Source organism: Heterodontus francisci, chromosome 1 (assembly GCF_036365525.1).
Source record: "Heterodontus francisci isolate sHetFra1 chromosome 1, sHetFra1.hap1, whole genome shotgun sequence".
NCBI lineage: Eukaryota > Metazoa > Chordata > Chondrichthyes > Heterodontiformes > Heterodontidae > Heterodontus > Heterodontus francisci.
Genome location: NC_090371.1, coordinates 124,256,863 through 124,283,430, shown reverse-complemented (window position 1 = coordinate 124,283,430; position 26,568 = coordinate 124,256,863). Strand labels below are relative to the sequence as shown.

The window sequence follows — 26,568 nt, the reverse complement described above, 5'->3', positions numbered from 1 at the left end:
CTTAATAGGGAAGTCATATTTGTCAAAACTTTCATCAAGATCCATGTTGTCTCCGCCTAATCATATTGTGATATAGTGTCTTTAACTTTAAATTTGTTTTTCTCTGTGGCCTTCATTACTGATGCCGTATTACCACAGTTAAAGTCTGTCCCTTGCTAGCTCATTTCTGCTTGGTTTTATCCAAGTCGCTACTCTGTTCTATGGCCTGACTTTTCTCTTCAGACTTATGACTTTACCATTACTTGAACCTTTCCTCCCCCCTTATTCATTTAAATCTTGACAATATGCTGACAATAATATTGAGCTGATCTTTCTGTATCTAAATGAATTTGATCACTAGAGCTATGCACAAAGTTGCAACACCAATATGTAAGGGTTTCAATTAAATAATGTCTTGTTTGTGCATACAGAGTAACAGGAGTCAAAATTGAGGCACAGTCCACAGGCTCCCTTCAATCCCATTCCTTTAACTGTCCCATTAAAGCTTTTAGAATAACCAAATGTATGCGAAGCTGACCTTGGTACCTAACGAACTAGCTTAGTCAAATTTGTAAGATCGAATGTTCGACTTAATAATTACAGTGGCTCTTTTTTGAGGTTTACCATAACCTTTTTGAGTACATTTAATTGTTTTCTTTTTCCCAAAAGGTTCTTGGAGACCATGCACCATCAGAATTTAATAACAATGCCTCTACAAAACGTCCTCCATTTATGCCTCCAGGGGCACCTCCACCTCATCTGACTGGGCCGCCTCCCCCATTTCTGCCCCCTCCTCCACCTGTCAATGCAGGTCCTCCAATTCTTCATCCACCAGGTCAGAATTCTGCTCGAAGTGTTGACATGGAAATGCATATTTTTAGTTTTGTGTTTAGTTTGTGTCTCTTTTACATAGAGCTCAGGGGCTGAGCATTTTGGATCCTAATTCTGCTGAGAGTACTGCATACAGCATTAGACCTCAGCTTTTAATTAACAAAATAAAGTTTGAATTGCCATGGAGCTCTGGCCAAGAGTTCATTTTATACTTGGAGGCAAAGGGGGACAAAGTACTTTCAATGTAACTTGCTGGATCTTCCCATGCCATTTGGTTAATATACTAAAGTAATATTAATTTCTTCCAATTTAGCCAACCGATTCCCAGGTGTGAAATGCCAGGTCTTCATATTGGGAGGAAAACAAATCTGACTGCATTTCCTTGGCCCAGTTTCATAGAAACCTGATATTCCAAACCTTGCAGCTAATTAGCTAGTATTAGTAGTGACATACTTAATTCCAAGTAATTGGGGCAGGAGGAGGCAGTCAGGATCCCTTTTGTGTCTTGGATACTATTTCAATACCTTGTTTTAAAAATAAATAGTGGAGTATTATTCAGAACAAAAAGAATGAGGTTAAGGAGATTTTGAGCCACTGTGGCATGTTAACTAATTGTAACATTTTTATGTTGAAAGTACTTTTGTGCCCTCTTTTTGGGTCTATTCTCCTTCAAGAAAAAGTTCTTAATTGAAAATGCGTGTTGATAGTGACTGTGTTCAGTAAGAACAAGTGCACAGTGCTGTGCAAAATTCATGGATTCCCTGCAAATTTTTGTCAGTATTTTCTGCAGATTGTTTTTGATGGTTGAAGCTCTTCACGAAAATCCACAGAGAGAATCACAAGTTGCATGTGATTCTGTGATTACTGTAGGTACAGGTACTAATTAGTGACCCAAGGCAAGAAATAGATTTGTTCCTTTTTATAAGCTTGCAAATTTGGAATGAAAGAATTGAAGAATGCTAAGATTTCATTTTTCAACTAAAAAAAGTGCACCTTCTATTAAATACACCCTATATTTAGTAAAGCTTAGCAACCTGACTCTCCAAATTGGCATCTGCTGATAAGTTGTGTGGATTTGGCTCATGCCTAGCTGTATTTTAATTGTGCTGTTTCCAGTGCTTAACCTTCAAAGCAGTTTCTAAAATAGAACTTAAAATCTGTTGGGTTCAATGAAAAAGCCTGCTGTTACCTATGAATAGGATTCCTGTGCCAAAATCTTTAAATCACTACAAATATAAAACATCCTGTGTAAGACTCTTTGAAATCTTATTAAACACAGCACCACTTAATCAAACTTTATTTTATTAACTTTGTAGTTTGTGATGTCCAAGTTTTAGCAAGCTTTATTATGTACTTTTTTGCTTATATAAAATTTACTTTTTTAAGGAAATGTTTTCACACATATTGGGTTTGTTTCATTGTTAAATTAGTGTTGTACAAGTCAAATTTCTGTTGCTTTGTGAATAAAGAATTCCTCTACCCAAATTATTTTTTAAAAAGTGTGGATCCTCCCTGTTGCGAACTTTCAAGTCCATCAGAAGTGGAGATTTCTGGAAGTGCATTGCAATCTGTGGGTTTGATTTGAGTCAGATTCAATTTGGGTTGCAACAATTCTGAGGTGACTTGCTTACAGTCGGTTGTCTTTTTTTCCTCACTGGTGCTTATTGTGGTCAGGTCGAGGGTCATACCTGCAGAGCACATCAATACAGAACATCTTTGAAAAGTCAACTACTTTTAATTATATCAATGGTTTTATCTAGTCTGTGTGCAATCAATGAATTCTATTAAAATTAATGAAGTGGTGAAGTTAATTTATCATTGTGTCGTAGAGTCATTTTATGGCACAGAAGGAGGCCATTCAGCCCATGCAGGCTCTCCACAGAGCTATGCAGTCAGTCCCACTCCCCGGTTCGATCCCCGTAGCCCTGCAAGTCAGTTTCTCTCAAGTGGCCATCCAACTTCCTCTTGAAGTCACTGTGTCTGCTTCCACCACCCTGTGGGCAGCGGGTTCCAGGTCATTGCCACCCATTGTGTAAAAAAAAAAAAATGCTTCCTTATATTCCCCCTGCATCTCTTGCCTAAAACTTTCAATCAGTGTCCCCTGGAATGGTTACAGCACAGAAGGAGGCAATTCAGCCCATCATGTCCATGCCGGATCTCTAAGAGCTACTCAGCCAGTTCCACTCCCTGGCCCCCTACCCATAGTCCTGTAAATCTCCTGTTCCCAGATAATTACCCAAATACCCCCCGAAAGCCATGACTGAATCAGCCTCAACCACGCTCTTACAAACCCCAGGGAAATGCGGGCCTCACAGACACTGAGTGTAGCCGCTACCACACACTCATGCAGTGACTTCCAGGGTCCTGGAAAAGGAGTTTATAAAAGCTGTCACTCATCCAGGATAGAAATTCAGAAGAGACTTTATTCTTGGCTTGAGTTTGCTGTGTGCAAATGCTCCCCTTTTAAGCCCCTGTAAAAAGAGTTTACAAAAGCCACCAATGTTTATTTAGCATAGAAATTCACAACATTCTCTCCTGCTTCTTAGCCCAACATGGCTGCGCGTGTGCCCTGCGGCACATTGCGCCCAAGAAAGATGGCGGCCGTTACCCAGTCGGAGAAGCCCCGCAGCTGCCTCCCCGCTAACACAGGACTGGTAGCTTCTTACTCATTGTCCTAGTCCTTGTACTGTTTGTTAATGGGAACAGCCTTTCCTTGTCTAACTTATCTAGGCCTGTCATAATCTTGCAAACTTCTTTTAAATCTCCCTGGAATCTCCTTTGTTCTAATGAGAACAAACCCAGCTTTTCCAACCTAGCCTTGTAACTAAAATCCTCCATCCCTGGAACCATTCTGGTAAATCCCCTCTGCACCCTCTTAAGGACCCTCACATCCTCCTAATGTGTGGTGTCCAGAACTGAGCACAATACTCCAGTAGGGGCCTAACCAGAGCTTTATAAAGGTGCAGCATAACTTCCCTGCTTTTGTACTCAATGCCTGTATTTATGAAGCCCAAGGTACCATATGCTTTACTAATCACTCTCTCGATCTGTGCTGTCACCTTCAAACATCTTTGCATGTGCGCCCCCAGGTCCCTCTGTTCCTGCGCACTTCGAACTCTGCCATTAAGTATATATTACCTCCCCCTATTCCTTCTGCCGAAATGCATCACCTCACACTAATCAGTATTAAATTCCATCTTCCACTTGTCTGCCCACTCCTTTGTCTTGCAGGCGGTTCATACCATTCTCATTGTTTGCTGCACCTCCAAGTTTGGTGTCGTCAGCAAATTTTGAGATTGGACTCTATATTCCAAGATCAGTCATTTATATATAGCAAAACAGCAGTGATCTTTGGGGAGCATCACTGTTTACCATCCTCCAGTCTGAAAGCAGCCATTTACTACTAGCTGTTTTCTGTCCTTAAGCCAATTTTTTTATCCAATTGGATACTGAGCTTGCTATTCCATGAGCTGCAATTTTCTTAAGCAGCCTTTTATGTGGTACCTTTATCAAATGCTGTCTTAAAACCCATATAAACAACGTCCACCAAATTCCCTTCATCAACCTTCTCTGTTACTTCATCAAAAAATTCAATTTTCATGGTGGAGTTTATGCTGGATTAATTTGGATGCCTAGTAAATTACCTTTTAACTCCTCCTATAAGAAGAGTGGGTGCATTTCATTTATTTGAATCTGTAATCTTCCGTAGAATTGTTGGTCCATTTTTAAAGTACCTGTCTTGCCTGAATTTTTTTTGTGGGGGGAATGCAGGGTGTGGATTTTTCCCCCTAGTTCAATGTTTAGTAAGCATTGGTTTTAAGTGCATGCTGAGTAGTTCAAATAAAACAGAACATGCTGGTCACCCATAAAATCAGCCCTGTACTGGTTTAATCTTCAAGTGTAGTTACTGGTCAATTTTGATCTGCTTTAAGATCTGATTTTGTTATTTCGCTTCTTTATGCAGAAACAAAGCTGGGAACTGCACTAAATAAAACATAAACGGAAAGAAAAAATTATATTTCTGTGAGCACAAAGTTACTCCCCTTAATATCTCAAACTCTCAGGGATTTTCACAGCCACTAAATGTTACGTACTATGGCACATGTACACTTATCTATATTTCACAATAATTTTAAGTGAAAGTTTTTTTTTTCCTAAAGTGGAAGAAAAAATGGTTAAATTCAAGATTTCACTAATTGGTAGACTATGAATTCATAAATTGGAGAAAAGGTCAAGTAAATATTTTTGAGTTTAGCCTTTTAACAAAAGCTTTTGTACCTGCTGTTACAGTATCGAAGATGCACATCTGGCACACTGTTAAAGAAATAATAAATTGTTCACAGATGGCTTTCCTCTGATGTTGAACATTTGAAACTGATTGCAACTTCATATTTCAAACAGTCTTTTCAGTTCCATTGATCCATAATGTTAAGTTTTCAACAGTGACACAAGCTGCTTTGGAAAAAGATGTATAATTATATAACTTGGGTTGCATTCCTTATTTAAAGCTTTATTTTAATTTCTTAAGCATTTTGCTGTGATTATGCTGAGAGTTTCAGAAACTAGCCAGTTCATGTATTATGCAGTTGAAGAAGTAGAATTCCTCACTGTTCCAAATATATTGTGCAAGTTACAGCTAACTGTTATTTGGAAGGTTAATTCTTGTTACTACTCTTACCTTGAGCAGATAGAAGCTCTATGGGTGCTTCTCCCCTTTCCCTCCCCCTTTTTTTTTTACTCCTCTCCTGAATGAGCTGAGATATGTGGCAAGTTTCAATGAGCACAGGCCACAATCCACTGTCTTGTTTAAGTGTCCATTCTGATGTAGGCCAAGCTGGTGAGTGTCAGCTGGCTAGTTTACCATAGACATGGCAATCACAGGAGTCTGGCATTGTTGTTCTGCCCACAGATTTGCAGGATGGTAACCAGGTGTGTAAACACTTGTCTTAATTTCTGCCTATCGCTCAAATCAAGTACATAAACTTGAATATGCCTAGTTTGGTACACATTGGAATTGGAAAACATTTGCTTTTTAATTTTGCTTTAGCTTTCTTTTCACAAGTACTTTATGCTGAAGGCCCAAATTGTATGTACCATTTCTACTTTGTTCCATTAAAAGTAAACTGTGTTGGGCGGCGCAGTGGTTAGCACCGCAGCCTCACAGCTCCAGGGACCCGGGTTCGATTCTGGGTACTGCCTGTGCGGAGTTTGCAAGTTCTCCCTGTGTCTGCGTGGGTTTTCGCCGGGTGCTTCGGTTTCCTCCCACATCCAAAAGACTTGCAGGTGATAAGTAAATTGGCTGTTGTAAATTGCCCCTAGTGTAGGGAGGTGATAGGGAATATGGGATTACTGTAGGGTTAGTATAAATGGGTGGTTGTTGGTCGGCACAGACTCGGTGGGCCGAAGGGCCTGTTTCAGAGCTGTATCTCTAAATAAAAAATAAAAAAAAACATTGGCTGTTGTGGCATTTTATTATTAGCTCTAACAGTGTGCCTTGAATTTGACCTTGGAAGAGTTCTCACTACTGCCCAAGTATAACATTTCCATTTACTGCTCTAGCCACCTCTGTGTCTGAGTTACTTTGCTAATACATGCCAAGTTAGATGTATTTTGTTTCTCATGCCCATTGAAATTCGTTTGAGGAGACACGTTTTGGTCTCATCAGTTCAAGCTGGATTTGAATCCAGGCCCCAGGGTGAAAGAACAAAGTGTTCACCCATTTCGCCACCCAGCACCCATCTTTTACATTTTTATATATACAGAAAAAAAGAAAATACTGATGTATTCTATGGTGTTAGTGACTTCATTCTCCTCTTCTTAGGAATGCCTTTAACGACACCACCACCAGGTATGGTTTCATATTTCTACATAAACTGTTGTCCTAATACTGTAATATGTATTAAAGTAGAATTTCTACTGTGTATTTGTATTTATAGCATTCTGCTAGTATAGATACTTTATTCAGTCTATTGCCTTTTAGTGTAGTACAAACATTGTACACACGTAGATATTTGACAGATTACTTTAATTTCAAGTGATCGATCTAAATGTGGAAAATAAAGCTTATGGAAAAAACCTCACTAAGTACAACAGTTCTTTTTCTAGGGTAATATTAAAATCTTGCTATATTACACATTAGTGGATTTTTTCCATTAAGTAGGCACATGATATATTTAGGATCTTTAGTAAATATGCTTAGAGTTGAGTTTTTTTAAAGTTACTTTTTCTTCAGGTTTCCTGCCTCCACCCGGAGCTCCACCACCTTCACTTGTGCCATTGGAAAGGTAAATAGAAACATTTTACAGATTTTTGTAAATATTTCATCCAGAAGCAAATAAGTACCATTTTAGTTGCATATATCAGGAATGAAAAGTTTCCGCCAAATGGTGGATTTCCAACAGGGTTTTGGAAATCCACCATTGGCTTCTTCCGGCCCGTCAAAGCTTTCAATCCGGTTGTTTGATTGGTCAATGTCAGTGACTGACAGCGGGCTGTCTGGGCGGGATTAGCACTGATTGGTGATTTGTGACGCAGGTGTGCAAGGATCAGGCACCCCTGCTGTTTTCGGGCAGTTCGGTGAGTGAGCGGGAATGACTGCTGCAGACAAGAGGGAGAGAGGCGCTGAGGAGAGAGCAGGAAGCAGGCCAGCACATAGCCAGAGGCATGGGGCGGAGCGGCACTGAGGGAGCACACAGAGAGTCAGGCACCCCTTTAAACCAGCCTGGGGAGCGACGGGAGAGAGAGCGAGCAGGGAGGGGACACAGAGAAGGGGTGGGGCTCGGGCGGGGACACAGACAGATGGGGATCATGGGGGGGTGCTATGGGGGTCACGGAGATAGGTGGAGGGGCACAGAGAATTGGGGACGGTGAGAGGGTGGAATAGAGAGAGACAGCAACATGGGGGGGGGGGGCGGAGTGAGAGAGACACCCATACTGACATGGGGGGTGCGGGGGGAGAGAGAGACATACAGCAACACCGGGAGAGAGACAGGCAGCGATCAAGATCTCTCCTGACAGATGGATGTCTATCTGGAATACTGTGCATCGCTACATCAAGTGTGCAGGCAGGCATTGACTATTTGTGTAAGCAAAAAAAAATGCCAGGTATCTCAAAATCTGTGTTCAACATAGTGACAAGAAAGTAAGTTAATAAATTAGTCGTCCCATTTAAAACTGGTTCACAAAAATGCACATTTTTTTATTCTGTTGATTAATCATAAAATAAACTTCTAATGCCTTTACCTTTCTGAAATTTGATCACCGGACCCCTATGTAGGACAGAAATTGTAATGTATCCCCTCACGTGAAAAGGTTGGACACCCCTGCAATTTCTGACCTTCAGACCCAAAAGACTGGCTTTAAAAAACAAATCTGAACTGTCAGCACTGCAAGTAGGAACTGCTGCTTTCCGACATTTGGGGCAGCTTTGTGTTTTCTGGCGGACTTTTATAAAAAAAAAAAAAATCTGAACTGACAGTTCGGAGTTACAGTTTATTTCATCCATCATAACTACATGATGTACTAACTATTAAATGCTGAGATCACTTTGGTGTTTTATACAAATGCACTGGTCCATCGTCTTGAAGGTAATTTAAAGTAAACAAAGGGAAAACTAATGTTTCCACACATTTGAAGTGGTCTGAAAGCATTTGCATTCATTTCATGATTCCTTGTCAAAAGATTTTCACACTTTTTTTTTGAATTCGGCCACTAATTTTCCGACCTTTTGATCTTTGGCCACTTCAGCATTGATATAAAATCTTCAATTGAATATATAGTCCATTTTATTTCCATTTTGTTCCCCCTCTCCCTGTCATATTTTTGTTTTTTCTAACCTTTGAACTGAAGGCAGCTTGGGTGTGTCCAAGTCTTTTGATTCTATTTTGTAATCAACTGATAGGTGGATAACTCAATAGAATCACAGTAATTAGAGCTCCAAAGGAGACTATTTTCCCATCCTGCTTGTGCTGGCTCTTCGACTATTGAATCCTATTTTCTTGCCTTTCTACATATTATTCTTATATTCTTCCTTTTCAAATACTTTATTTATAAAAATGACTAATGTTTTCTAGGAATAAAGCTTTCCATACTCTATTAACATTGTGAATGAAACACTTTATTCTAACTTCCTCATTTGTTTTTCTAGTGATATTCAATGCCTCATATTATCAATTTGGCAACAACTAGAAAATATAATCATGGTTTACCATCTCAAAACATTCATGGTTTTGAAAATCTCTAGTTGTCCCTTTTAACCTTTTCTGTTTTGGGGCAAAAGTCCCTTTTTTCAAGGCTGTGACCTTTTAATGCGTAGTATCCTGGAACAATAACCTCTAATTTCTAGTATAATTCTAGTGAATCTTTTCTGTACCCTTTCTGTGACTCCGAAATCCTAATGGTACACAATATTTGTTACGATGCCCCAACAAATGTCTTCAACAAATTTAACGTTTCTAGCTTTTATGCTCATTGCCCTCAAGTTCTTTTAAAATGATACTGCCTAATCTTCTAACCTGTGTCTGACCTCCTAAAGTTTCTTGCAGCCCTCTTGATATTTTGTATCATCTACCAGTATGTGAGGCAGAAACTAAATACTGACTCCTGGGAGTCACCATTGTTTATACACTTCCAGTCCAAAAACAACCATTGACCACTCCTTGGTATCTGTCCTGTTATCTGGGCCTATTAAGGAACCAAAGGGAAATCTTCTTGTAGAGGCAGAGGACATGGCTAAAGAATTGATGAGTACTTCACTAAGGAAACGGGTGACGTGAAGGTTACACTAAACGAGGAGAGGGATGTTATGGACTGGATAGTAATAGATAGAAAAAAACATAGTAAAAAGATTAGCATAACTGAAACTTGGTAAGTCGCCTGGTCTAGATGGAATACATCCTAGGTTGCTGAAAGAAGCAAAGGTAGAAAAAGTGGATGCATTGGTCACGATTTTTCAATCCACATTGAATATATGAGTAGTGACAGAGGACTGGAGGGTTGCTAATGTTAGTGGATAGATATAAACCAGGAAACTACAGATCAGACACTGGTGGTGGGAATGTTGTTGAAAACTATCAGATTGGATGATCGCTCTGTGGAACACCTCTGTTCAGTCCACAGGCATGACCCTAAGCTTCTGGTTGCTTGTTGTTTTAATTATCTGTCCCACTCCGACTCCGACTTCTATCCTCGACCTTCTAAACTATTATGTGAAGCTCGAGGAATACTGCTTCATCTTTCGATTAGGCGCTTTATAGCCTAACAGACTCAACATTGCGTACAAAAATTTCAGATCATAACCACTGCTTCCATTTTTTCCAGACAGCAGCTGTTGTTGATGATTCTGCTATTATCGTTTTGAACTCTTCTAGGTCCATTTTTTTTGTTTTATTGTCTCATTACCTACCCTTTTTCCTTGCATCATCATCCCTTTTGTCATTTACTCACTGTCTTCGCTTCTACCCTATCTCAGACCTTTTTCCTTTTGTTCTTTTCTTCCCCTGCCCCCTTTCACCACCTATGGACTTGCTTCCAACCTGTTGCATTACTTTTTCCAGTTCTGAAGAAAGGTCATTGACCTGGAAAATTATTTCTGTTACTCTGTCCACAGATGCTGCCTGACCTGCTGAGTATTTCCAGCATTTTCTGTTTCTACTTCAGATTTCCAGCATCCACAGTATTTTGCTTTTGTGTTATAGAAAAATAGAAAATTTACAGCGTGGAAGGAGGCTATTTGGCCAATTGTGTCTGTGGCAGCCAATAAAGAATTCTCCAGCTTAATCCCACTTTCTTTGTCCGTGACCCTGTAGTTTCCAGCACTTCAAAACATAGAAAATAGGAGCAGGAGTGCTCCGCCATTCAAAAAAGATCATGGCTGATCGTCTAATTCAGTACCCTGTCCCCGCTTTCTCCCCAAGTCAAGCACATAACCAGGTATTTTATATATGTGTTGAGGACTTCTGCCTCAGCCGGCCTTTCAGGCAGTGATTTCTAGACCCCCTCAACCCTCTTCTCAGCTCCCCTCGAATCCTTCTGGTGTAGTGGTAATGTCACTGGACTAGTAATCCAGAGGCCCAGGCTAATGCCCTGGGGAGACACTTTCAAATCCTAACTAAAAAAATCTGGAATTGAAAGCTGGTCTCAGTAATGGTGCCATGAAACTATCATCAATTGTTGAAAAAACCCATCTGATTCACTAAGGTCCTTTTAAGGAAGGAAATCTGCTGTCCTTACATGGTCTGACCTATATGTGTCTCCAGACCCATAGCCATATGTCTGGCTCTTAATTGCCTTCCGAAATGACTGAGGGATAGGCAGCAAATGCTGGCCTTGCCAGCAAAACCTACATCCCATGAAAAAATGAAAAAAAAAATCAACATCACAAAAACAGGTTGTTATCACATTGCTGTTTGTGGAGATTTGCTGTGTGCAAATTGACTGCTGCGTTTCCTACATTACAACAGTGTCTAAATTTCAAAAGTACTTCATTGGCTGTGAAGCACTTGAGGCGTCCATTGGTTATGAAAGGCGCTTAACAAATGCGGGTTTTTTTTTTACTTCAAATCTATGCTCCCTAGTTATTGACCTTGCTGCTAAGGGAAATAGGTCCTTCCTATCCATTCTATCTAGGTCCCTAATAATTTAATACACCTTTATTAAATCTCCCCTCAGTCACCTCTGTTCCAAAACAAACAATCCCAACCTATCCAATCTTTCCTCATAGCTAAAGTTCTCCAGGCCTGGCAACGTCCTCGTAAATCACCTCTGTACCCTCTGTTGTGTGATCACATCCTTGCTGTAATCCAGTGACCGCAACTGTACCTAGTACTTTAGGTGCATCAAACTTGTGTTTTCTTACAGTTCTAGCATAACCTACCTGCTCTTAAATTCCGTGCCTCAGCTAATAAAGGAAAGTATCCCATATGCTTTCTTAACCCCTTATCTACCTGTCCTGCTACGTTCAGGATCTGTGAGAATGCACTCCAAGGTCTCTCTGTTCCTCTACACTTCTCAATATCCGACCATTTATTGTGCATCCCCTTACCTTATTTGCCCTCCCCAAATGCATCTTTGGATTGAATTCCACTTGCCATTTCTTTTGCCACCTGACAGTTCCATTGATATCTTCCTGCAGTCCACCGCTTTCTTTCACATGGCCAACTTTTGTATCATCTGCAAACTTTTTAGTCATACCCCCTACGTTTAAGTCCAAATCATTGATATATATATATATACCACAAAAAGCAAGGGACCAAGTACTCAGCCCTGCGGAACTCCAATGGAAACTGCCATCCAGCCACATTAACGCCCTTTGGCCCTTTGCTTCCAACCGTTGAGAGCATTTTGGATTCAACTTGCTGCGTTTCCTTGGATTCCATTGGCTTTTTCTTTTTGACTTGTCTGCCATGTGGGACCTTGTCAAAAGTCTTTCAAAAATCCATGTCGACTACATCGAACAAGCTATCTTCTCTAACCCTCCTTGTTACCTTCGCAAAAAAAATTCAGGCAAGTTAGTCAGACATGACCTTCCCTTAACAATTCCATACAGATTGCCCTTGATTAATGCATGCCTTTCTAAATGACAATTTGTACTGTCCCTCAGAATTGTTTCCAATAATTTCCTGCTCTATACTCGAGCTATCCTTCTTCCCTTTTTAAACAACAGTGCAAGATCTCTGGTCTAGCTAGGATCCAGAGAGAATTGGACAATGATGGTCAGAGCCTCTGCTGTTTCCTCCTTTGCTTCTCTTTACAGCCTGGGATACATTTCATCTGGGCCTGGATGTTTATCTACTTTGAAAGATGATAAATACCATAATATTTCCTCTCTCGTGTATCCCATCTAATATTTCACACTCTTCCTCCCTAAATACAGTCATTGCCGTCTTTTGTGAAGACGTACAATGTATTTGTTAAGAACCATGTCCACATCTTCTGCCACTACACACAAGTTAACCTTTTTGTTTTCTAAAAGACTACTTTTTCCTTAATCCTTTTGCTTTTTATATATTTATAAAACATCATTTGTGTTTTTCTTGATTTTACTTGCCAATATTTTTTCATGCCCTCTCTTTGCTTTCCTGATTTCTTTTTTAATTTCACCTCTGCACTATCTGTACTCCTGTAGACTTTCTGCGGTATTGAGCTCTTGGTATCTGACATATAGTTCCTTTATTTGCCTTATCCTATCCTGTATTCTCTGACATTCCGTGGCTCCAGATTTGGGAGTACCATCATTTTCATTTGTGGGAACATATTTGTTCTGAACCCTCTCTATCTCCTCCTTCAATGCCTCTCATTACTCTGACATTGATTTACCTTGAAGTAACTGGTTTCAATCCACTTTTGTCAAATGACATCTAGGCTTAGAAAAATTGGCCTTTCCCCAATTCAGAACTTTTACTTGGTCTATCTTTGTCCTTTTCCATAACTATACTAAATCTAGCTGAATTATAATCACTACCACCAAAATGCTTTCCAAAAGATATCCCTTCCACCTGCCCAGTTTTATTTCCTAAAACTCAGTCCAGAACTACTGCTTGTCTTGTTGGGCTTGGTACCTAGTGGTTTAAAAAAATTCTCCTGAATGCATTTTAAGAATTCTGAGCTCTCTATACCTTTTACACTGATTTTATCCTAGGTAATAGGGTAGTTGAAATGCCCTATTACTGCCACATTTTTGTCCTTCTCAGCAATTTGTCTACATATTTGCTCTTCTATTTCCCTCTGACTGGAGTCTATAGTATACTCCCAGCAGTGGGATTGCCCCCCTTTTGTTCCTCAGTTCAATCCGTATGGGCTTATTTGACACTCCTTCTAACACAACATCTTTCCTCACAGCTGTGATTTTGTTTCTTTAACCAATATTGTGATCTCTTTCCCCCCCCCCCCCCCCCCTCTTTATCCCCCTCTCTATCCTGTCTGAAAACCCTATAACCAGGATTGTTGAGCTGCCATTCCTGCTCTTTAAGCCATGTTTAAGTAATAACTATGATATCATACTTCTAAGTGTCTATCTGTGCCCTCAGCTCATCTGCCTTATTCACCACAACTCCTTTTTATTTTTATTCTCATATTTATTCTATCTTCTAGCCTTTGTTTCCTCTGCCTTTCATGCTCAGTCACTTTTCTGTCTTCCATTTCCAGTTTTGCTGCTGTCCCTTCTGAATCTACGCTCAGCTTCCCACCCCTTGCCAAGCAAGTTTAAACCCTCCCCAACAGCACTATCAAAACTCTCCACCTCAAGATTGTTCCCAGCCCTGTTGAGGTGCAACCTGTCTGGCTTGTACTTGTCCCATCTCCCTTAGAACCAGCTCCAATGAACCAGGAATCTGAAGCCCCCCTCCTGCACCATCTCACCAGCCAAGTATTCATCTGCACTACTCTGTTTCTGTACTTACTTGCGCATGGCACTGGGAGTAATCCAGAGATTACTTCTTTTTGAGGTGATGCTTATTAATTTCTTTCCCAGCTCTCTCAAATCTCCATTATCGCCACATCATATTCCCATGTGACTATTTGCACCTGCAGCTCACCAACCTTATTATTTACCATGCGTTGTGTGTTTTAAATCTAATTTGGACCTTCTTGCATTCCCTCTGAGTGTACTACACCTAGTACTTTAGTCCAGTGCTATCTGTCTCTCCCAATCCTTTGTGCACCTTGTTTCTCCTAATGCTGCTTCTTGTTCCCATCCCCCTACCAAGTTAGTTTAAACCCTCCCCAACAGCACTAGTAAACTGCCCTGCATTGGTTATATGTCTGTTGAGGTGCAACCCCTGTATAGGTCCCAATGCTGCAGGAATCTAAAGTCTTCCCTGCTGTACCATCCCTTCAGCCATCTGCTCTGTTGTCCTCTTTCTGTACTCATTAGAGTGTGGCACTGGGAGTAATCCAGAGATTACTACATTTTGAGGTCCTAATTTCCTCCCTAGTTCCCTAAAATCTGCCTGCAGGATCTAATCCCTCTTTCTACCTAGGTCATTGGTATATGTATATGGACCATGACCTCTGAATGTTCACCCTTACCTGCTCAGAATGTTCTGCAGCCACTCAGTGACATCTTGGACCCTGGCACCAGGAAGGCAACATATCATCCTGGAGTCGCATTTGCACATACCTAAGGATTTTTGAGTGGTTGTTGTCTTTGCTGACAGAAGTCAGGAAACAGTATTGTAGGTTGCAAGCCATCAACACCTGGTGGATTTTTCCAGAATTCCAGTGGATGGTTGAGTAATATCCTTATCTAATAGTACCCCCCTCCTTCTGTTCCACTTTTCCATCCTTCTATGAAAATTGAAGCAAAGTAGTTATTTAGTATCTGTGCCATTCCTTCATGAACTGCCAAGATATCCTTTTTCATCTAATTAGCCCTACTGCATGTTTTATTTGTGCTTCAAAAATTTTCCCTTGTTTCCTACTGGTCTTTATTCACATGGTTTATTTGCTTCCCTACCATCTTTTTTTATGCTGCATTTGATGGAGTTCAATATGGGAATATCTGATCGACAAATCACCCTCCCGCCTCCTCTCCCTCAAATAAACTCTCATACACCAACATAATCACTCAATTATAACAAATGGGGAACTGCATCTCCCTGCTGAATTCCACACTGTACTGGCCCATCGCAGTCTACTGCTACTGAAGGCTAATATTAGTAAATTCAGATTGAAATTCTTAGTTTTCAAATTAGCCCAACTATCGATCATACTCACTAACTCTAAACTCCACACTGTATGGGTCCTTCACATTTCACTAATCTCTTGCTTAAGACTGCAAGATCTATATATCTGTAACTCTAGGTATCTCTGTCCTTCCACTCTAAGGATTGTGCTATTTTGGTATACTTTCTTACACTATTCTTTTTCCCAAAATCTATCACTTCTGCAACTGCCACTTGTCTGCTCACTCTGCGAACCTACTAATATACCATTGGATTGCTCACAGTTTGCCATGCTGCCTAATTTGCTATCAGGAAATTTAAAATTGTGCCTGTCTGCAAATCATTTAATATAAATGGAAAATGAAAGAGCTCTTTGCTCAGATTCATGGGATACACCACTATCCTCATCCTGCCAATCCAGAAAGCATCCAAATACTGCTGGTCATTTTCTGTTCCCTAGACAGCGCTTTATTCATGCAGCTACATTTCTTCAATACAGTGTTGTGTAACTTTCATAATGGAGCTCTAGCACCTTATCAAATGTTTTCTGAAAACTTCTAGGACGGTTTCAATTCCTGTGCTTTATTGTTGCACATTCCAACATATTATGTATCACATAAATATTTCCACTACAAGATTAAGTGTTCCCATTGCTAAAAGACTACATTCTCTGATTCTGTGATTCAACAGAGAAGACAAAGTAATTGAATCTGCTTCGTAAACAAGCTAGTCACAAACTCGCATTGTACCATATCCAAATCACTAAATCTTGATGGTAGGACATTTTACTTGAACTCAGGTTGTCCAGAATAAAAGTCAAATATCAACCTCGACTGTCCACACTGAAGGAGAGTGCCCAGTGGAAACAGTTTAGGATTGGATTTCCTCAAGGAGGAAGACTCTGCACATTGTGTGAGGGAGGGGTGTTGAGTGTCTCTCATAAAAGCTACTGAGTTCAATGTTCTTTTATGTAAAATTAACAATGAGATATTTGAGGCAACTTTCAGTAAATGTCTCCTTTGTTGAATGTAGGCTTCTAGCATTAGAACATTTCAGTGTGCGGTCAGCAGTTGGTTTGCAGACATTCCAAAATTGCTGCTAAGATTGGCATTATACTGTATCAGGAAGGAAATACCTTACATTTCATTACTGTACCTTGTGACAAACCGATGAAAGAAAATTTTAAAACCTACACACTGCTGTCTAGAAAAAATAGGGGCGGCGCAGTGGTTAGCACTGCAGCCTCACAGCTCCAGCGACCCGGGTTCAATTCTGGGTACTGCCTGTGTCGAGTTTGCAAGTTCTCCCTGTGTCTGCGTGGGTTTCCTCCGGGTGCTCCAGTTTCCTCCCACATGCCAAAGACTTGCAGGTTGATAGGTTAATTGGCCATTATAAATTGCCCCTAGTATAGGTAGGTGGTAGGGAAATATAGGGACAGGTGGGGATGTGGTAGGAAGATGGGATTAGTGTAGGATTAGTATAAATGGGTGGTTGATGGTCGGCACAGACTCGGTGGGCCGAAGGGCCTGTTTCAGTGCTGTATCTCTAAATAAAAACCATATAGATACTGAGTATAGGAATGCATATTGCTAAGCAAATAGGCATTTCATAACCTGCTGATGCTGTAGCACTGTTGCAAATAATTTTACTGCGTTAAAGCAAATTTGTCAGACTCTGACACTGACATCTGGAGCAAATTCTGTCAAATGCATTTTTGGGAGACTGATATATATTTGCAATGCGCACAAAAGTTGCACGCAGGACGAAACAGATCTGCCAGCTTTTAGGTTACAAGTACTGCTTACTGATGTACTGTACTTGGATCTTATTTCTAAGAGTTTCTTAAGAATAGAGGCAAGGAAGTTATCCCCCTGGTGTCCTGGCCAATATTTATCTGTCAGTCAACATCACAAAAAACGGATTATCTGGTCATTAGCGCATTGCTGTTTGTGGGAACTTGCGGTCTGCAGTTTGGCTGATGCTTTTCCTACATGACAATAGTGACTACATTCCAAAGTTATTTCATTGATTGTAAAGTGCTCTGGGATGTCTTGTGGTCATGAAAGGTGCTGTGTAAATGCAAGTCTTTCTTTCATAATAAAATACCTTGAACTTCAAGACAACTTGCAGTTCTGTAATTACCAATGATCCAAACTCATCCATGGAAAAATTTAACAAATCAATTTTTACCAATTTTTGTGCATCATTTTCCACTAATCCCATCTCCATTTCCTACCAATTTCTAAACCACTATAGGATCGTAACCTGTTAATTTCTACCACTGAGGTTGTTAAAATTTTGACTTGTGAGACATTTGTCACATAACATTTCAACTTGCCAATTTTTGGACGACTTGTGCTGGATGTCAATTGAAATGGTCAAGTGTTCTGTGGATGTGAATTGCTTTCTACCTAGTATTGAATGAGTAAATGATTGCCACTGGGAAGCAGGGCTATCCTACTTCCCTCAGTGATATGAAACTAGTTTATTGTAATTGAAAATTGACTTCTTTTGCAGCCAACGAGTTTGGTTTAGCCTTACTTCCCAGTAATGTTCCTGATTTCCAACATCAGCATTATTTTTTACATGCAACTGAGAGCAGTTGGGGTGGTTAAATTTTAGCATCCTTTGTTGCCGCCAAGCACTCTTCTATCAGATATGGCACAGATGAGAAGCAGAATAAGATCTGTCTCCATGTGGAAAATATCTCCTATTTCATAAAAACATAAAGTACTTGTGAATTTTTTGTGACTGACCTACGGATTGTATTAAATTATGAGTTGCTTTGTGCTATGGACCTGCATCCAAAAGAGACCAGATTGAGGCCGCCCAACTAACTTCAGATAGCAGCTTGCTTCTTGGAAATTACCAGCTTGCATTTCATCAGTTTGAGCTAGACAGAAATCCATATCACAGTGATGAAATGACTGTTAGCTAGCCAATCCTTTATCCTGTTAGATGTCATCAAAGAAATCCTCTGTTGCATTGAAAGTACCCTGGTCCCGTTGAACCACACTACCCTAGTGTGATAGCAATCTCCCAGAATTGCTTGTTGCAAGTGAATTTCAGGGCTCAGCACGAGAAGGACTCCATTATATTAGTCAGGTTGTACCTCAAGAACAAGAAGTTCAAATTCACACAATGGCACTACATTGGTTATCTCCTGCTTCCCGATTCAACCCAGGATTTTCCTGTGCTGTCCAAAACCCACGACAAGTAGCAGAGTAGCACTATCTTTCACAGTGCAGAACTCTCCTGTGTTTATATCTCGTACATAGCATGTACAGGTCATTTGGCCCAACTAGCCAATGCCAGTCTTTATGCTCCACATGAGTTTCCACTCACATCTCTTCAACTAACCCTATCAGCATAACCTTCTATTCCTTTCTCCTTTCATGAGTTTATCCAGATTCCCCTTAAATGCATCTATGCAGTTTACCTCAATTATCCCTTGTGGTAGTGAGTCCCACATTCTGGAGGAGGGCATAGAAGTAAAATGTCGTAACTTCTAAAGGCAAAAGTAGGCCAGTTCTGATTCTTGCATTAAATGTAGCTCATCCAAATTCCACCTTGCCCTGTAAAATGAGTGATCAGCATTCCACCCCTTGAAGGTGTGAATGTTTGAGAGTGTCTGAGATGAGATAACAACTCCCCCCTTGTCCCCATGCATCATAGATAACTCTTTTAATGTCTGGCTCGTTGCATATCAGTTCCCTCTTTGCTCCTGGGGCTCTAGCATTTGGGTTTTAACTTTGTGAACACTTTTTCATTAAAAGTAAATTTAAATACATTATCTTAAAAAAAAAATTAAACATTTCAAAGTATGAGAGACATCCTTAAAGCCACTGGGTCCACCATTGAGTCTTGCTAGTCTCACTCCCCTCAAACCAACTTTGCGCCTGCTTTCCTTGCTTCCAAAAAGAGGTGTGCCTCTCAGTCTGCCTAATTATCACTTTGAGCAGTGAAAAGCTGCATTCAACATCCCCAAAATAAACCAAGAACATTTGCCAATCTGAGCAAGTAGTACATGATCTGTGTATGGAAATGGTAAAATGCCCTGAGGTGTCATTCCTCTTTCGCAGGAATAGAAGTAAGTCTGGTCTGCCATTCAATGAGATCATGGCTGATCTATATCCTAACTCCATCTACCTGCCGTGGCTTTTTATCCTTTAATACCCTTAATGTGCAAAGGTCTGTCCATCTCCGATCTAAAATTATTAACTGAGGGAGCATCTACTTTGTGGGAGAGAGTTGCACATTTCTGTCTCCTTTTGTATGAAGAAGTCTTTGGTAACATCTCTCCTATGGCCTGACTCTGATTTTAAGGTTATGTCCCCTTGTCTTGGACTCCCCCACCAGCAGGAAAAAGTTTCTATCTACCCTATCAATTCTTTTTAAAATCCTGAAGTTCTCAATCAAATCATTCCTTAACCTTCTATATTCCAGAGAATGCAGGCATAGTTTATATAATCTCTCCTCATAATCAAACCCTTGGAGCTCTGGTAAGAATCTGGTGAATCTGTGCTGCGCTGCTTTCAAGGCCAACATTCCATTAGCCTTTTTGATCATTTTTTTTCATACCTGACTACTACATTTTAGTAATCTATGTAAGTGAATCCCTAAATCTTTTTTAACTGCCACTGTTACTATTTGCTGACCATTTAAAAGGTACTCTGATCTTTTTTGATCCAAAATGGGTGATCTCACACTTGCCTGCGTTGAAATCCATCTACCGCAGTTCTGTCCACTGACTTAATCTCTCAATATCTCTAATTTTATGTTCCCATTGACACTACCTAAAAGCAGAACAAATCCAACCTGGCCAATTATCACCCTGTCAGTCTACTCTCAATCATCAGCAAAGTGATGGAAAGGGTCATCGACAGTGCTATCAAGCGGTACTTGCTCAGCAATAACCTGCTCACTGATGCTCAGTTTGGGTTCTGTCAGGTCCACTTAGCTCCTGACCTCGTTGCAGCCTTTGTCCAAACATGGACAAAAAAGTTGAACTCCACAGGTCAGGTGAGGGTGACGGCATCAAGGCAGCATTTGACCGAGTATGACATCAAGGAGACCGCCCAAAATGGAATCAATGGGAATTAGGGGGAAAACCCTCCGTTGGTTAGAGTCATACCTAGCACAAAAGAAGATGGTTGTGTTTGTTGCAGGTCAATCATCTCAGTCCATGGACATATCTGCAGGAGTTCCTCAGGGTAGTGTCCTAGGCCCAACCATCTTCAGCTGCTTCATCAATGACCTTCCCTCCAACATAAAGTCGAAGTGGAGATGTTTACTGAAGACTGCACAATGTCAACCATTTGCGACTCCTCAGATACTGAAGCAGCCTGTGTCCAGATGCAGTAAAACCTGGGCGACACCCAGGCTTGGGCTGATGAGTGGCAAATAACATTCGTGCCACACAAGTGCCAAGCAATGACCATCTCAAACGAGAGAGAATCTAACCATCTCCCCTTAATGTTTAATGGCATTACTATCACTGGATCCCCCACTATCAATATCCTGGGGGTAACCATTGACCTGAAACTGAACTGGAGTAGCCATATAAATGCCGTGGCGACAAGAGCAAGTCAGAGTCTGGGAATTCTGCGGTGAGTATCTCACCTTCTGACTCCCCAGTACCTGTCCTATCATCTACAAGGCACAAATCAGAAGTGTGATGGAATGCTCTCCACTTGGCTGGATGGGTGCAGCTCCAACAACACTCAAGAAGCTCAATGCCATCCAGAACAAAGCAGCCCTCCTGATTGGCACCCCATCCACCACCTTCAACATTCACTCTCTCCACCACCGATGCACAGTGGCAGCATCTACAAGATGCACTGCAGCAACTCACCAAGGCTCCTTCAACAGCACCATCCATACCTGCAGCCTCTACCACCTAGAAGAACAAGGGCAGCAGATGCATGGGAACACCACCATCTGCAAGTTCCCCTCCAAGCCACACACCACCCTGACTTGGAACTAAATCGGTTCTTTCGCTGTCGCTGGGTCAAAATCCTGGAACTCCCTTCCTAATAGCACTGTGGGTATACCTACACCCCAAGGACTGCAGCAGTTCAAGAAGGCAGCTCACCATCACCACCTCAAGGGCAATTGGGGTTGAGCAATAAATGCTGGCCTAGCCAGCGACGCCTGCATCCCATGAACGAATGGGGAAAAAAAAGTACCAAGCCACCAATCTGGTATTGGCAAACTTTCTCCAGTTGAATAATTCTAGGGACTACTGGATGTGAGAGTGATCCCCACCTCTTGCTATTTGTGTTACTTCCCTAACAGGCAACACGTGTTACTTCCCTAACGGGCAACACACTGATATTCTCGGACCCAAGCATTTGTCGCCGCTGCACCTCAGATAAACCCTGATATGTAGCTAACAAAATGTCATGCTGATGAATTGTATGAAGTACTCACCATGTCTGCAGATGTTGCGTGAAGTTCCTTAATCCAATAAAGCAGTAATTTTTACATGCAGTAAAAATGTTTATTTAAAAAAAATTTGCAGATTTTGCTGATATTGAATGTTAAAAACTTGGTGTGGGAGAGTGGAATTTGCATACCAGTCTGCTGGCCTAAAATCGCTGTTAATGATAACAGTGGACAAGTGTTTCATGTGTTTTTATGATCTTTCTCTTTGCTGTTTAATGGAGTAATTTAAAGTCATAGCATTTTATAACACAGAAAGCAGTCATTCAGCTCAGCACACCCATATCAGCTCTCAAAGAGTTATCTACTGAGTCCAATTCCCCTTTCCTTTTGCCATATGTTTTACACTTTTTTCTTTTCAAATGTTGATCCACTTCTCTCTCTCTCTCTCTCTCTCTCTCTCTTGGATTTTGCTTCCATTGCTGCTTCTAGTGGGGCATTTCATGTCCTAAATCTTAAGTGCACAAAAATATAAATTTTCTCTGAACGTCTTCCTTCATTCTTTTGGTGATGCTAGATTTGTGCTTGCTAGTTACCAATTCTGGAGTGAGACTCAGCTTAGTGGTACCATGTCCACCTGAGTCAAATACGTATATAGACAGCCTTGGTCAGTGGATACAAGAATTCCCATCTCTGAATACTGAGTTGACATCCAGCAGGGTACGTACTTCAGATGAGGGTGAAGTGCCTCCACCCCATCTCGCTGTTTTCCCCCATCCCCACCCCACCCACAAACAATACCAGGCTAATGACCTGTCTTTTGTTAACAGGAACAACCTAGAGCATGATCTGCTGAATGTAAAAGTTGTGAAAGAACTGGGTTACCTCATGAGCTGCTAGGCACAGAAGAAAAGATGCAATTACTGACACAATTAGTTTTAAATTTAAACAATGAACAAAGGAACGCATCACCAACATGTTAATTGTTTGCTATAATGAATATCAAAAATGGGTTAGCCTTGTATGCAGAAGTTTCTTAAATTCCTGCTTATAGATGCTTAGCTGTAGCAAAGTCTTTATCTTTCAGTAGAAACTGAAATAAAAGCTTCACTCATGACTTGGCGTGCTTGCTGTAGTTCATGCATGTGCCACCCACATATGTTGGCTACTGCTGCAGTATAGTCTCTAGTAAATGTGAACCTGATTTTAACAGTATATTTATAGAACAATGGATTAATAGCCCACCTGTTTAAAACTTGAATTTCTTGGATGAGTTTACCTATACAAATGTGCTACCGGAAGGATATATGGAAGTATTCAATCAACAGTCGGCTTATTGCCAACCCGTTAGGCAGTGAGTAAGGTAACCTGCCAATTCTTCAGTGCGTGGGTTTCTAAATCTAAACCGCACCTTCAGTTCTAAATTAAAGGCAGTCACATCAAACGGTTCAAGAAAATCATTTCCTAGTTCTGAGCAATCTTTGCATGTTACAAACTTAAACTATTTCTAATAACAGTTGATGTTTGTCGCCCCTAAAATTTGGATTTGTTTTGGCTTAAGAGCCCACTTTTTAATTGCATTTATTTCTAATGTGTTCAAAGATTTTTTTCCCCACTTTTTTTCTTCGAAAGAATGTTCTTTCTAATGTTTGTCTTCCTACGCTACAGTAGTAATCATCAAAAGTATTTAATTGGCTGTGAAGCACTTTGGGACATACTGAGAACGTGAAAGGCGCTATATAAATACAAGCTGTCCTTTTCATAAGAGAGCCTTTCTAAAGAGCTGCCAATGGAGATCGAAATTCTAGTTGACAAATTAATGAGCTTGTAATGTAGAACCTTGCTGACTCCACCAATTGAGTTTTTCCAATCATTATTTGAGTCATACAACTCCAAATTTGGTCCTTGGTCTTTGTGAATTAACTGATCCCAGTTGAGATGTCAGTAAAGGTTCTATAATTTAGCGTCAGCACTCTGAGTTTAGGGACGGTAATGTGGTCCAGGGTTCCCAGTCCTGACTATAATCTAGGACACTTTCTGGGAGAGCATGTGTGTGGGCATCAAAGGAGTGGCTGGTTGTTGTATCAGAGGGTGACTAGTAGCTATTAAAGTATGGCACACTGCCTCCAGAAAGAGAATATGGAAAATTTGGGATTTGGAAATGGACCACATATTTGGGTTACAGTTGGGAATGTGTTTGCATTAGGATTACATAGTATTTACAGTATAGAAACAGGCCATTTGGTCCTGTTGGTCCATTCTGGGATTTATGCTCCACGTGAGAATCCTGCCACCCTTCATCTAATAGCATCAAGATATCCTATTATTCTTTCCTCCCTCATGTGTTTATCTAGCTTCCCCTTAAATGCATCTATGGTGGTCGCCTCAAATACTCTTTGTGGTAGGGAGTTCCACATTCTAACCACTGCGATTAAAAAGTTCCTTCTGAATTCCTCATTGTAGTATCCAGTTATTTCTTAATTGATTACAGGATATTTTCCTCCATCACTTTAGTCTGGAAGTTTAATCCATTATTCTTTGTCTGAAAAAGAACTTCATTATATAATTTCTAAACATGCCTTTTGCTAGTTTGAATCAAAGTCCCCTAGCTCTACTTTCACAATTTTATTTTCCTGTATTCCTGGTTAGCTTTTTCTCTACAGTTAACAATAATATTCACCTCTAAGCTCACTTTACAGATTTCTCCTTTCCAGGCTGAAAACCCTATGTTCCTCTGGTCTTTATTCATTACTCAGACTAATGACATCGGGGATCAGTTTTATGACTGTTTACTGCAATGCCTCCCATACTTGAATATCGAATCATACAGCATAAAAGAACGGCTATTCGACTGTACCGATGCTTGCTCTTTAAAATAGTTGTGCAATTTGTCCCACTCCACTGCTTTCCCCAAATTTTTTCCCCCTTCTAGTATTTACCCTTTTAAGCAATGGATTCCAGATAACAGCATTAAAAAAAATTCTCCTCATCTCACTTCCTTCTTTTGCCAATGATCTTAAATCAGTGTCTTCTACTTACCAGCAGCCCCCCCAACCCCCGCAATGGAAATAGTTTCTTCTTATTTACTGTTATCAAAACCCATCATAATTTTGAACACCTCTTAAATATTTCCTTTAACCTCTGCTCAAAAGAGAACAATCTGAGCAGTCTCATGGCCCATTTTGTATCCATGCTGCCACTGTATCCATATCGAGCACCGTTCAGATCTTTTGATGAACAGTACTGGTCACAGTTTTCAAGGTGCAGTTTGATGGCAGGCATGTTCTCATTGATTGATAAGTTAGATGGATAGTTAATTAGAAAAGAAGAATGCTTCAGGATGTAAAGCAAAGTGAGTGAGACTGGAGAACCAAATGTTAACTGCAACAATAGTTTTGGTATGGACTGTGCATGTGCAGTCTCTTTCCTGTTTCCCTCACCCTGGTTTTGTCTCTTTGACCTGTTCAGATGAGGAATGTCAGTGCTGGGGAATGAAACACTTGGGGAAAATTATAGAGTAGTGATAATAATGGGACTTGAATATAAACTGCGATAATAATGTAAAGGGCAGAGAGGAGGAATAGTTTTTGAAGTGTGTGCAGGAGAATTTTCTAGATATGTACGTTTCCAACCCAACGAGGAAGGTGGCATTGCTGGATGTGGTTCAGGGGGAGATGGTGGATCAAATAAATCAAGTGTCAGCAGGGTTACATTGATCATAGTATCATAAGGTTTAGGTTAGCTGTGGAAAAAGACAAGGAGCAATCTAGAATGAAACTAATTAATTGGAGAAAGGCCAATTTCAGTGGCGTGAGAACAGATCTGGCCCAGATAAATTGGAATCAAAGATTGGCTGGCAAAACTGTAACAGAACAACAAGAGGAGATGGTTCGTGTACAGTCGAGGTATATTCCCACGAGGGAAAGCAAAGACAGAGCTCCCTGGATGACGAAAGAGACAAAGAGTAAGATGCAGCAGAAAAAAGATGCGTACAACAGATGTCAGGTTAAGAATACAACTGAGAACCAGGCTGAATATAGAAAGTTCAGGGAGGAAGTGAAAAAGGAAATGAGAGAGTATGAGAAAAGAGTAGCAGCTAACATAAAAGGGAATCCAAAGTCTTCCCTAGACATACAGATAGTAAAAGGGTAGTAAGAGAAGGGGTCAGGCCGATTAAGGATCAAAAGGGGATCTACGTGTGGAGGCAGAGGACATGGCTGAGGTACTAAATGAGTACTTTGCATCTGCCATTACCAAGGAAGAAGATCTGCCAAAGTCATAGTGAAAGAGGAGGTATTTGAGACACTGGATGGGCTAAAGATTGATTAAGATGAGTTATTCGAAAAGCTGCCTTTGTTTAAAGTTGACAAGTCACTAGGACTGGATGGGATGCATTGAAGAATACTAGGAGAATTAAGGGAGGAAATTGCGGAGGCATTGGCCATAATCTTCCAGTCCTTCTTGGGTAACATGGAAAATAGGAGCAGGAGTAGGCCATTTGGTCCTTTGGGCCTGCTCTGCCATTCAAAAAAGATAATGGCTGATCGTCTAATTCAGTACCCCGTTCCCACTTCCCCCCAATATCCCTTGATGCCTTTAGCATTAAGAAATATATCTATCTCCTTCTTGAATATATTTAATGATTTGGCCTCCACTGCCTTCTGCGGCAGAGAACTCCACAGGTTCACCACCCTCCTGAGTGAAGAAATTTCTC

The 26,568-nt window shown here is 40.6% G+C and overlaps 1 protein-coding gene across 2 annotated transcripts in view; it reads left to right on the top strand.

Annotated features, from left to right (window-relative positions):
* The window catches only part of fip1l1a (FIP1 like 1a (S. cerevisiae)), a 93,985-nt gene that overhangs the window by 33,168 nt on the left and 34,249 nt on the right, over nucleotides 1–26,568 (top strand). For both annotated transcript variants that reach the window (XM_068035335.1, XM_068035346.1), the window contains exons 10-12: nucleotides 649–814; nucleotides 6,632–6,658; nucleotides 7,043–7,094. In XM_068035335.1, coding sequence (XP_067891436.1) covers nucleotides 649–814; nucleotides 6,632–6,658; nucleotides 7,043–7,094 — 245 coding nt within the window. The remainder of the gene's footprint in view (nucleotides 1–648; nucleotides 815–6,631; nucleotides 6,659–7,042; nucleotides 7,095–26,568) is intronic.